Source organism: Trichechus manatus, unplaced genomic scaffold, assembly GCF_000243295.1.
Source record: "Trichechus manatus latirostris isolate Lorelei unplaced genomic scaffold, TriManLat1.0 scaffold00005, whole genome shotgun sequence".
NCBI lineage: Eukaryota > Metazoa > Chordata > Mammalia > Sirenia > Trichechidae > Trichechus > Trichechus manatus.
Window position 1 is genome coordinate 33,026,208 of NW_004443941.1, and position 12,469 is coordinate 33,038,676.

The window sequence follows — 12,469 nt, forward strand, 5'->3', positions numbered from 1 at the left end:
TTGTTTGCTCTGTAACCATAATCCCGAGTTCAGGCTCACTCACATCATGTATCCTATCCACACATAAAAGGCACATAATATATTGCAGATATCCAACTATGTTAATTTCATCATTAGATTTTAAGTTTCCTGAGGATAGGGACTATGTCTAACATATCCTTTATCACTCTCTAGATAACCTGGTTGTTTTACAATTAGTAAAACATACAATTCATGAATGTTGTTTTTTGATTAACTTTGTTTATAACATTTGAAACCATTTATCTACTTTCGTCAATGTGATTCTATAAGACAACATAAACATCAGTTCCCACAGGGACTCTGCACCATTACTCTCCCCCACTCTGATCATGGCATCATTTTGATCATTGTAGCATTTGGTACCTAAAATTGTCTTGCCCCTGTTGCTAAACTGGAAGGTGGTTCTGGGTGTGTCTAACATATCTTTGGCAATGACATCATAGGCTCTTCAAAAGAAAGGACTATGAATATTGTAGCCTTATTATATCACGTGTAGAACATTCCTCTTATCATACATTCATTTGTAGTTTTCTATACAGAGTATGTATTCATCAATACTTAGATAATTGGGGTCAGGAGTCATAAAGTATAAAAGCTTTAAGAGGGATTCAGAGAATCTAGAACAAATTACCTCATTCTTCTGTGTGTGTGTGTGTGTGTGTGTGTGTGTGTGTGTATGTGTGTGTGCGTCCTCTCATTCTCTATTTCTAGATTAGGTATTGTAATCACTTTCTATGTTCTACAAAGAGATAACTGGAGAAGTTATGATAATATTGATAAATCTATGTACATTAACATCATGCAATATCTCTTTTATAACACCATCACAAGAGACATTTTAGCTCATTAAATACTCAAATTTTACATGTAGGCGTGTTTATGATTTGTTTCTTTATAGTAAAACAATTGGTCTTGTATAGAGCTTACTCTGTTCTTAAATAAGAAAGGACATATCTTTTCAAGAATTCTTGGCACTAGTGCTTGTCTCAGGTGATGCTATATTTTCAAGCTCAGGAAACATACTTATTGTGAAGCAAAGTATTTCTGTGTGAAGCTCAATTAAATTTTTTTTGAAAGTCAAGTTCAGCTCCAACAAGTCTAGATGTCTCACCACCACCTTCTGCAACTGGATATGTTTCACAAACTTTTTCCCTGAGTATATTTATTTCAGCCTTGCTGAAAAGTCTTCTTTAGTGATATTTTCATAACAAAAAAATAAGAAAAAAATTTTACAAACCAAGTAAACAAAAAAACTAAGGTAATTAACATTCTACAGCATAATACCAAGCTGGCATAATGACCTACCAATTGCTGAAATTCCAGTGTGTATAACTTTTAAATACATTTCATGAAAACTATTTTCTGTAGTAACGAATTATAAAGAGAGCAATAATTTTTCTTCCTAACACCAACTGATCAGCAGTTTAACCTTTTTCTGTCCTGTTTTATTGACTTTCCTCACTTATGCTTAAGTCTTTTGCTTTTTGGTACCATAAGTGTTTCATCCAGGTAGTCTCCAAAATGCACTCTCACTTTATTGAGTACAAGTAGTTCACGCTGCCATATTCCTACCTTCACACTGGTCTTTCGCTGCTGACAGCTGATATCCCTGCCCACAGGTACACCTGAAGGAGCCCTCGGTGTTTTTGCACTGCCCACTTATGCACAGATTCCCTTGCTGGCATTCATCGATATCTGTAAACACAAACAATGGCAAATGTTTAAATTAGGTCTTATGTCGAGAACACCCCTTTGGCTAAAGTTTGAGACCATAAACTTACTGCCCTCACAGCCTTCCATTTCCAGGCTGGCTTTGTAAAACATTACAAAAATTTCTATAAATAGAAAAAAAAAAAAGGGACTACTCAGAAGAATGCAGTTTTCCCTGAAACACATTCTAGGTTTATTATTACAAAAATAATAGTACTTCTTAAGTGAGATGCTATAAATTTCAGTATGTTTCAGTCTACCAATGTTCCTAGTATTAACCTCAGTATACAAAATTGTAGAACAGAAATAATTATTAATAGTCCATGTTATGGACTGAATTATGTCCCCCCCCAAAATATATGTCAACTTGGCTAGGCCATGATTCCCAGTATAGTGTGATTGTCCACCATTTTGTCATCTGATGTGGTTTTCCTATGCGTTGTAAATCCTATCTCTATGATGTTAATGAGGCAGAATTACAGGCAGTTATGTTAATGAGGCAGGACTCAATCTACAAGATATGGTTGTATCTTGAGTCAATCTGTTTGAGATATAAAAGAGAGACACAAGTAGGGAGACATGGGACCTCCTACCACCAAGAAAGCAGAGTCGGGAGTGGTGAGCACGTCCTTTGGACCCAGAGTCCCTGCGCCGAGGCGCTCCTAGACCAGGGGAAGATTGATGAGAAGGACCTTCTCCCAGAACTGACGAGAGAGAAAGGCTTCCCCTGGAGCTGGCACCCTGAATTTGGACTTCTAGCCCCCTAACTATGAGAGAATAAATTTTTCTTTGTTAAAGCCATCTACTTGTGGTTATTTCTGTTATAGCAGCACTAGAAAACTAAGACAGACAGTAAACTTCTGAGCAAATAAAAACTATTTATACTACCACATTAAGCTCTCTTTCTTTCATACTTCAGGTATAGCAGAAATATGATATAAAATATTTTAGAGTTGAAAACAGAAGACAGAACCTGAAACAAAATAGTGGCTTGTAGGCAATTTGCCAGCTGTAGAATTGCATGAAAGAAGGTAGAATTAAAACTCTACAAGAATTTAAAAACAAAACAAAAATGTAGGCAGTTATGGAGAGAAACAGACATTTCTACTGTAATTATAAGGTAAAGAACTATAAGGCCAAATGGTCATGTTTAGGGACACTAGCTCATTTACAAAGAAACAAGGAAAGTCAAGAGAAATGATGGCATTATAATGACGGCTGCTGGAATGTCAAGGAAGAAGGTCATTAGTGAGGATTTTTTTTTAATATCTTGGTTGAAGATAAAGCTGTTGATTTAGAATATAATCTTTTATAAGTGTTCTAGAAAATGCCATGGATACAAAGTTACACAACTGAAATAAAGGACTAGCCTCATCAGTAACTTGAACACTTCTGATAGAAGCAGAGTTCATTTTCTACAAGTTTTTGTTTGACCATTGTGTTGGTCTGATCTAATTAGGTGATTTTGTCCTCCCTATAAAATATTTGAGATGTCAGTTCCAGAACATGTTGAGACCAACAACAGCGCATGTAGGTGGTTGGATCCCACATGTCTGACATTTGTAGTACTCCTTTTGACTTTCTCACAGAAGATACAGCCTTAGCATGTTCTGCTGAATAGTTTCAGTTTATAAGAGTTTGTGATTATTAAAACATTGTAGGGTTGATCTTTACCTATACAAGTTGGTTGTGAAGATTAGCTAAGACGAAAAACACACTATGTTCAGCCTTATGCAAAACTGAGATACAGGTAGTACCTTACTAATGACATATTCGAGTTACAACAACTGCACTTACAACCATCTGTTCTTGTTTTTTACATTTTATCGTTAGTAACATGTACTACCTATAATGTTGCAGCGTGTAATTTGCTGATTTATTATTCTCAGATATTCACTGGCAGATGTTCAAATACCAGATTTATGGAGATACCAATAATAAAAGGCAATAATGAGCAGATTTTTTAAAAAGAAACTTTGTTATAAACATCAATATATAACTTATTTTCTTCTAAAAATATCTTATTTAAAATGCAATTTACAATTTCTGTCAGAATAACTTGATGGACTACACAGTTCTTTCCCTCAAGTACTGCTGACAATTGCCTCTTTCCTGGGCAAAGATACATTTCTTAACCTCTAATGAGGCATTAACCTTTCTAATTTTATCGTGATATAAGCAAGGCATTAGATTATTGCTTGTTTCCTGAAATAGCTTACTCAACCTATTAATGTAATTCAAGTTCAGGAATCAGGAATTTTATTTAATTTTTCATAGCAATTACTTTAATTGGCTAGAAACTTTTATTCATTTTACTAATTGTGTTATTGGTCTCTTTTATTTATAAGTAAGTCTTGACTGCCAACTACTGATTGTTAACAGAGAATTATATAAGCAAGCTGAATTTCATTTTAAGAATTATTTTACACCTTTGCAATGCTCTAAGACTATTAGGTTTTGGAGTGGTGGGCAGCAAAGAGCAGCATACATTGTCTTGTGTTTCAGCACATTCTATAAAATACTTGAGATGTCAGTTCAAGAACTTGTTGAGACCAACAATAGCTTATGTAGCTGGTTGAATCCCACATAGTGTCTGACAACATTTGTACTCTTTCTGGCTTTCTCATAGAAGAAGATAAAGTAAGCATTCCCATGTGAAGGTGTTTGCAACAAGGATATACCACCTATTCCAAGTACCGTTGGGGTATGTCAAACATCTTACATAAGTTACTCATTTATGTTGGGAAGGCTATCAGAAGTAATTCATTATAAGTAATGACACACACATTTGGAATAACTGGAAGCAGACCAGTTATCTTGAACAAGGTGATCTTTGGGTCTTTAAAACGACCAAGGAGAACAAGGAAGCTTAATTCTAGAGACTAAAAAAGCACTTTTTTTTTTTCTGATGGGGACAAAATTCCTAAGACAAAAGAAAGTTTTCTAATAAAACAAGATTACAAGACAAATATTTTCTTTCTTTTGTGCCAAGAGAAAATGTAATTCCCCATGGAAGATATTTCTTTAAGGGGCTTTTTGCAAGTGACAAGTCCAGCTCAGATTTAAAATAAAGAGTATCTCCAGGTATTTATAAAACTAGGAAATAACAATGCAAAAATGTACAGCTACAATGAGGTCAAGGAAAACAAGCAATGAAATAAAATGTAACATAATGTATTTACAATCTAACGAAAGTTGTCAGTGCATTTAGTGAGGTGAAGACAAAGGAAATGTTTATGACTATCAACAAGGTAAGACTGGCAGAGTTGCCGGGACATTGGAAAGGCAACAGATTTATGATCTGGGATGAGTCTGGCATCCATGAGTTGGCATGACTTGGGAAAAGATTATGCGATAATAAAAGGAAAGTGTTATTTAATTTATTACAGCAGACGGAAGTGCTTTGATAGGGGAGTAAGAAGAACACACAGTTATAGGCGGATTTCTAAAGGAGAAGATGAGGATCTTGCTGATGCTACTGCGCTGTAATGGAAAGACACCAGAAGCAGAGTGGAGGGCAAGATCAAGTGGCAAGTGGAGATGACAGCCCTTTTCCACTTCCAAGCTTTGGCACGTGCTGTTTTCTCTATTAACTTTTTCTTCCCTTCAAATTCATTATGTTAAGACCAGTTTCAAATAGCAACATCTCTTTTAAGCTTTCCTAGAAGAAGAAAAGCAGAATTAGTCACATGCTTCTTAGCTTTAACAGAACTTTGTTTATGCCTCCAATTCGGCGAATAACAACAGCAACAACAAGGTGCCATGCTCTGGCCCTGCATTATCTCATTACCCATGGATCGTCTCCGTTCCTGGATTATCTCATGCAATCCTCCCATCAGCCCTAGTAGGTACCGTTATTGCTCTCTTTTCGTAGATGAGAAAAATGAGGCTGAACAAAGAAAAATAACTTGTCCAAGTTCTCACAGCTCGTGAGTGGCAGAGCTAGGTTCTCATCTGTTGTTGTTAGTTTCTGACGAGTCAATTCTGACTCGTGGTGACTCCATGTGTGCAGAGTAGAACAGCTCCATAGAGTTTTCAAGACCATGATCTTTCAGAAGCAGATCTCCAGGCTGCTCTTCTGAGGCACCTCTGGGTGGGTTTGAACCATCAACCTTTTGGCTAGTAGTCAAGCACTTAACCATTTGGGCCACCCAGGGACCCAAGATCAAATACACAACCTTTTTTTTTTCCAAATTAAACTTTGGACTTTATTTAGATTTCACCAGTTTTTCCATTAATGTCTTCTTTCTGTTTCAGAATCTAGGGTGCCACATTGCATTTAGTTGTCTTGTCTCCCCAGTCAGTCTTTGCTTTTACATGACCTTAACTGCCTTGAGGAGTACTGGCCTGATAGCCTATAGAAACTCCCCTATCTGGATTTGTCTGATGTCTTTCTCAAGATTAGACTGGGGTTATGGGCTTTTGGAAAGAACAGCGCAGAGCTGAAGTGTCTGTCTCCTCACATAGAATCAGTTGTTCGATGTCATCCAGTCAGTTCCAACTCATAGCAGCCCTATGTACAACAGAACAAAATACTTCCCAGTCCTGTGCCACCCTCACAATCATTGCCATGTTTGAGCCCATGGCTGCAGACACTGTGTCAATCCATCTCACTGAGGGTCTTCTTCTTTTTCACTGACCCTCTACTTTACCAAGCATGGTGATATTCACATAACTTCACGGATGACATTAACCTTCATCATTTGGTTAAGGTAGTTACACTGTCTCTTAATATGCTTTATTATCTCTAATTATCTGTTGTAGGTTTCCATCCACCCCAACAAGTAAAAGTTCTCTGAGAGAGTAAAGCCTCTCAGTAACAGATGCAGTTGAGCGCAATGATTCCTCAATACTCCTCAGAGGAAGGAAAGGGAGGAAGAACAGTTTCTACAGCAGTCCAGCAGAGTGCTACATAGTTTGGAAATTATAAGTGGTCCTAGGTGGAGGGTGACATAAATAAATGGAGTGAACTCTAGAGTACTGCTGTGTGCTGTCGCATCAATTCTGACTCATAGCAACCCCACAGGATAGAGCAGAACTGCTTCATAGGGTGTCCTAGGCTGTAGTCTTCATGGGAGCAGATCACCAGGTCTTTTCTCCCACAGTGCTGCTGGTGGGTTCAAATCATCAACCCTTCAGATTGAAGCTGAGTGCTTTAACCATTGCACCACTAGGGCTCCTTCTGGGTGCTGGGGAGAGCTATTAGAGAGGAGCAGGCTCAACTGGGATGGTGATGGCCAAGAGCAAGACAGTCATAATGAGCCATTCATTCAACACACGTTTACTCTAAGCATTATCCCTTTAGAAAGTCCAGTTCCCTAAATTTAGGGATGACATGAAGTCTGGAAATTTGAAGTAATTTATCTAAATTTGCATAGCGAACACTGGAAGAGCCAGGATTCAGGCAAGCAGTGTGGAAGAAGGTGGATATGCAAGGCAGGTACTTGGCTCAACACAAGCACAGAATATTCATAGGGCAGTTGTGCTACCAACTTGTATGGGTCAGAGAATGTAAGTTCAAGAATACAGTAGTGACAAATAAGTTTGGAATGTTAAGGGTGAGACTGAATTACAAAAGTTTTCATTTATAAGCAGATGAAAAGAAGCAAGCAGATAAGAAGAAAGAAGATAAAACAACAGGATGTGGAAATAAAACAGATTAAAATAAAAAACACACACAAAACAGTTGCTTGAAAAAAGGAAGATGTGCCTAGTGTTCTGGCTTACAGATGCACCACCGGGAGTGACTGGTATTCAGTTGTAAGAAAGGAGCAAGGCACCAAATTCAAATGCCTGGAAATTCCCTACTACCAAGAGGAGGCGCTGCTATCCTTACAGGACACTAGCATGTCCATTTACTGCTTGCTTTTAATTATCACCCTAGATTCCTCTCTTACATTGAGAGAATTAATTAGGGAAGAAAAAATCTTACTTATTGCCTCCTTTTTTCCTTTGAAGGAGCATGAACTATTTTTTAAATATAAAAGCAATTGGAGAAAACAGAAAAGAAGCAATCTGTAGACTTGACCACAGAAAAAAATTACAACTTCTTTCAAACAGAAGAATTACAAAATAAAAGGAAAAATTAGAAAAACCTAGGAAAAATTACACTTTTCCAGAAAAAAGGTATGTGGAGTCCCTGGGTAGTACAAACAGTTAATGTTCTCGGCTAACTGAAAGGCTGGCAGTTCAAGTTCACCCAGAGGTGCCTCAGAAGAAAAGTCGGGCGATCTACTGCCAAAAAATCAGCTATCAAAAACTCTACGGAGTACAGTTCTACTCTGACACACATGGGTTGCCAGGAGTTGGAACTGACTCCACAACTGGTTGGTTGGTTGGCTGGCAATAGACACACAGCTACATATATATTTATGTTTATATGTGTTTTATTTGTAAAGTGTTCATAAACCTTGACTTAATAAATGAAAAATCTGATAAATAGGGAAAATATTAATACAAATTTACAAAAGAGGGAATACAAATGTTTAATAAATATATAAAATAAGTGCTTAAAAATTAGAAGTATTCAAGGAATTATTAAAGGAGATAAGGATAAAAAATAAATATTAAACCTTTTCAGAATTAAAGAAATACACAGTTTTTCATTAGAAATTAATATTATCCTGTCAAAATAGTAAAAAAATTCAGAATATTTTACTCAATAGTTCACTCTTATGAATAAAGTAATAATCTTAAAATTAGACAAAGGTTTATATTGAAAAAAAGAGGGCTGTTACAGTTTTTTATGTAATAATGAGAAGTTAAAATGTTTTTGGTCAACACCTGAAGCATAGCAAAAAAAACTTGTGGTATAGCAATACACTGAAATATTATGCAAGGTTTAAAAATGTTTGAAAAAAATGAAAAATTCTTATGGTAAGTGAAAAAAGCAAGATACAAAATTGTACACAGAACATAATTTTAACTACTGAAATATCCATGAGATGAATATTCATGAATGAGATGATAAGAGAGTGTTACTTTATCCTTCCTACTTTCCTGCATTTTCTAAACTTTCTACAACAAATATCGATACTGTTTTTTTAAAATAGGAACTTTACTGAGATATAATTCACACACCCATCAATTCACTTATTTAAAGTGTGCAATTCAATGGTTTTGAGAATGTTCACAGAATTGTGCAACTGCTTATATTGTTTTTAATAACCAGAAAAAAATGTAAATAAATCAGTCTGTGGTTTACAGACACTCTCTAAAAATACATTGTTTTCCTTTATGTAAATAAATTCTATCTGTATTTCACCACAGCGAGGAATGACTTTCATGAATGCCAACCAAAATGTGCTCCAAGTAGCTCAGTTAAAATAAATGACAGGTAGCATGATTCCCTTTTCTAAGGCTAGCTGCTCCAATCTATTCTAGATGAGGTTCAAATGAAAACAAGAACTTTGATCACAGTGTGTACCTTTACAGTGCTTGCGGTCCAGAGTTGGGCTGTAGCCCTGGTGGCATGAACACATGTAAGAGCCTTCAAGGTTGAAACAAGTACCATTTACGCAGACGTTTGGTTCCAGGCATTCATCTACATCTTGAAGAATGTTGCAGAATGCAAAGCAAAAAATAAAAACAAAAAAAGAAAAAGAAAAACAACATGAATAATGCTATCTGGTTACAAATGGAAACAGTGTCTTCAGAAGATGGGCAGATTCTTTAAAACAAACTTTCAAATTAGCCCTTAAGAGGAAAAGAGGCTCTATTATGAGCTGAATGTTTGACAGATCTATACCTTAATTTATTTTCTGCAAATTAACTCAAAAAGGAATAAAACAGGATCTACAAATAAATTCAATGGAGGGCTTGTGGTGGGGGGTGCAGAGGGAGAGGGAAGTTTTAAAGTGACATCTTCCACAAAATAAAATTTTACAAAGAATCAGACATGCATTGTGGCCTATTTAGGGAATTGATGAGTTTGGTAAAATGTAAAGGTTCACAGAAGCAAAAGATATGACTTGTGACCCAGAGAAATCACAGAAGGAGTTTTAACAGAACTGAAAAAAGACTCTATAAAATGTTCTAAACTGGCAATGAATCAGTAACAAACAATCTAAGGAGATAAACATAAACCTACTGGACAGTTTAAGGGTAGGGCATAGGGTGAAGAGGCAGATAAAATAATAATAGTTTCTGTCATTGGCAAAGTTAAATCTAGGGACAGAAATAGTTAAACAAAGAGAATTGTGAGTTTATGTGTGTTTTTATTGATTTGCTAACACAGTATTTATCTAGAAGATAACCGTCAACATTTTCATTGATTTCACTCTACAAACATTCATTAGGCTCCTACTAGAATACTGTTATTTAAAAAGAAAGAAACTGGAGTTCTGTGCCCCACTTTAATGGCACTGAATAAGTACACTGGATGTTGAAGTAATAGATATATAGTCTAGCAGCAATCACCAAAAAGTTAAAGAGGAAAGACTTAAACCACAAAGTACTAAAACTACACACACAAAGTCAGGATTTAAGCTCAGTCTTATAGTTAGTCTATAACTTAATAAAAGCAACTTAATCGTAAGAGAGACAGACTATAATGAGGAGAAGGTTTTTTGACTACATCCATTTTGTCTTTTAATGCTCACCAGAAGAAAGCAATAAAGCTTTCCATCCCCTGAATGTTGCCAGGCAGAGAGTCACAAGCACAACAACAATAAAGATCCAGTCTTGATTCAATAATACAGAATTCAGTTTGCATTCATTTCATTAAAATTTTATTCTTCCTCACAAATGGAATTCAGATACAGAGTATTACTAAAATATGCAAAACAGTGTTACGTGTGTGTGTGCACGTGTGCACGTCCGTGTGTGTGATGTGTGTATTGAGAAGAGCCAAGCAATTGGCCCTACCTAGGTGCTCTACGTCGCTTTCACAAAAAGAGTGAACTGACCCTACCCCATGACAACAAAAATAGCACTTCCAGCCTGACTCATTATCCACCCTCTCTTTGGTTGTGGGAATCCACTTTTGTAAACACGGAAAGCAAACAACTTGTAAAAAGCAGCCAAGCATTGGAGCCAAAGTAAATAATGGAACAGAATGAGCCTAGACACTAGGCATGGAAATTCCAGACAGCAACGGGAAACTCTCAAGTCTAGTACATGGCTTGGTTTCAAAAATGTTCACAAGTTCAGAAGTGTATGAATTGCTTTCTTTAATTATTCATGTACCAGGGAATGTGATTTATAGAGCTGCAGAATGTAACGGCAAAATCAGTTTCTAAGAGCATATTTTTTTTAGTTAAAGTAAATTAAGAGACGTTGCAGATTATCATTCATGAGATGCATATAAAACTTTTATTTTGCTAGGCTACTACCATGATTAATGATGAAGTAGACTCCAAGGGTAGCCTGATATGTTTATTCTTTTCTTTACTTATTACAGACATTATTACATGGAACCAAAATCCTGTCAAGCCAGTCATTTAAATGTAGATAGAATAGTATGAATTGAAAGACTACTTGGTCTTAATGAAGATTATGCTCTTGAGGAAATAAGTACATGGTAAAATATCACTAAGGAATCCCTTTACAGAAAGAAGGTGTCTAGAGAGCAGCCACACATAAAAATACTTGGTGGATACAAATGGAGTGGAACAAACTCAGTGTTGTATCTTTAGCCCAGATTTCTCCCCTAAACTGCAGAGCCATACATCCAGCTGGTCAATCTACTGGACATCTCTACTTCCTGTCCCACTGGCACCTCTGACTCCTCATGGCCAAAAGTGACCCATCACCCTGCTTTCTTCTCCTTATGCTATTCCCTATATCAATATATGGTACCACTATCCACTCAGATGTCCAATCAGAAACCTAGGAGTTATCCTTTTTAGGTTCCTTACTCTCCCTTTCCCTACATTCAAGTGATCATCAAGTCGTATCAATCCTACCTTTCAAATATCTCTCAAATGCACCCACTTTGTTTTATTCCTACTGTTACCATTCATTCTCACATGGGTTACTGCCATAGTCTTGAATTTGTTTCTCTAGCTTAAGCCTTGCCTTCTCTAATCCATCAACCTGCTTGCAGTTGGAGAAATCTTTCTAAAACAGAAATCTGATCAACAGTATTGCTCCTCTATTTTAGAAACCTTCAACGGTTTCCAGTGCTCTTCAATCTAGTCAAGGACACAAACTCATGGGGCCCTGGGAGGTAATGACAGCAGAAGGCCTGCTACCCACAGTTATTACTTCCAACCCTTAGGGGGATCTCTCAGTATCAATGCCTTGGAAAGCAAGGTGGTCCCTACCCACCCGCACCATCCAGCATCCACGCTCCCCTCACTCCTATAGCAGAAGATGGTTATGTCTCTGGATTTCTAAAGTGGAGCTCAAAACTCATCTTATTCTAGGAATATGATCTTCTAGCATATTTATATTACCCACATTCTTACAATGTATATACATAATGAGTTAAACAGGCCTTTGTGTTTTATCTCTGGCAGGAAACCTGTTACCAAGAAAAGCACAGTGTCCATAGGAAAAGGGGTTTCAAATTCCAAACAAACAAACTTACCAATGGGCTTCGGGGACATAACAATTTGGCATCTGACATTCAATGAATTAATCATAACTCCCAGAGTAAGAAAGTTTTCAGAGGTTTGCAAGGTGAGTAGTTTGTAGATATGGCTGTTCAAAGGCTTATGAATTCATCTCTGTCCTATTACACAGTCCAAATTGACCCTCTCATCTATAATCTTGACTCTAACAAGTACCTTGTTGA

At 36.6% G+C, this 12,469-nt stretch overlaps 1 protein-coding gene across 21 annotated transcripts in view; it reads right to left on the bottom strand.

Annotated features, from left to right (window-relative positions):
- Nucleotides 1-12,469, bottom strand: part of LTBP1 (latent transforming growth factor beta binding protein 1) — a 666,638-nt gene that overhangs the window by 118,551 nt on the left and 535,618 nt on the right. For all 21 annotated transcript variants that reach the window (XM_023736168.1, XM_023736140.1, XM_023736141.1 and 18 more), the window contains 2 exons: nt 9,158-9,280; nt 1,594-1,716 (listed from right to left, as the gene is read on the bottom strand). In XM_023736168.1, coding sequence (XP_023591936.1) covers nt 1,594-1,716; nt 9,158-9,280 — 246 coding nt within the window. The remainder of the gene's footprint in view (nt 1-1,593; nt 1,717-9,157; nt 9,281-12,469) is intronic.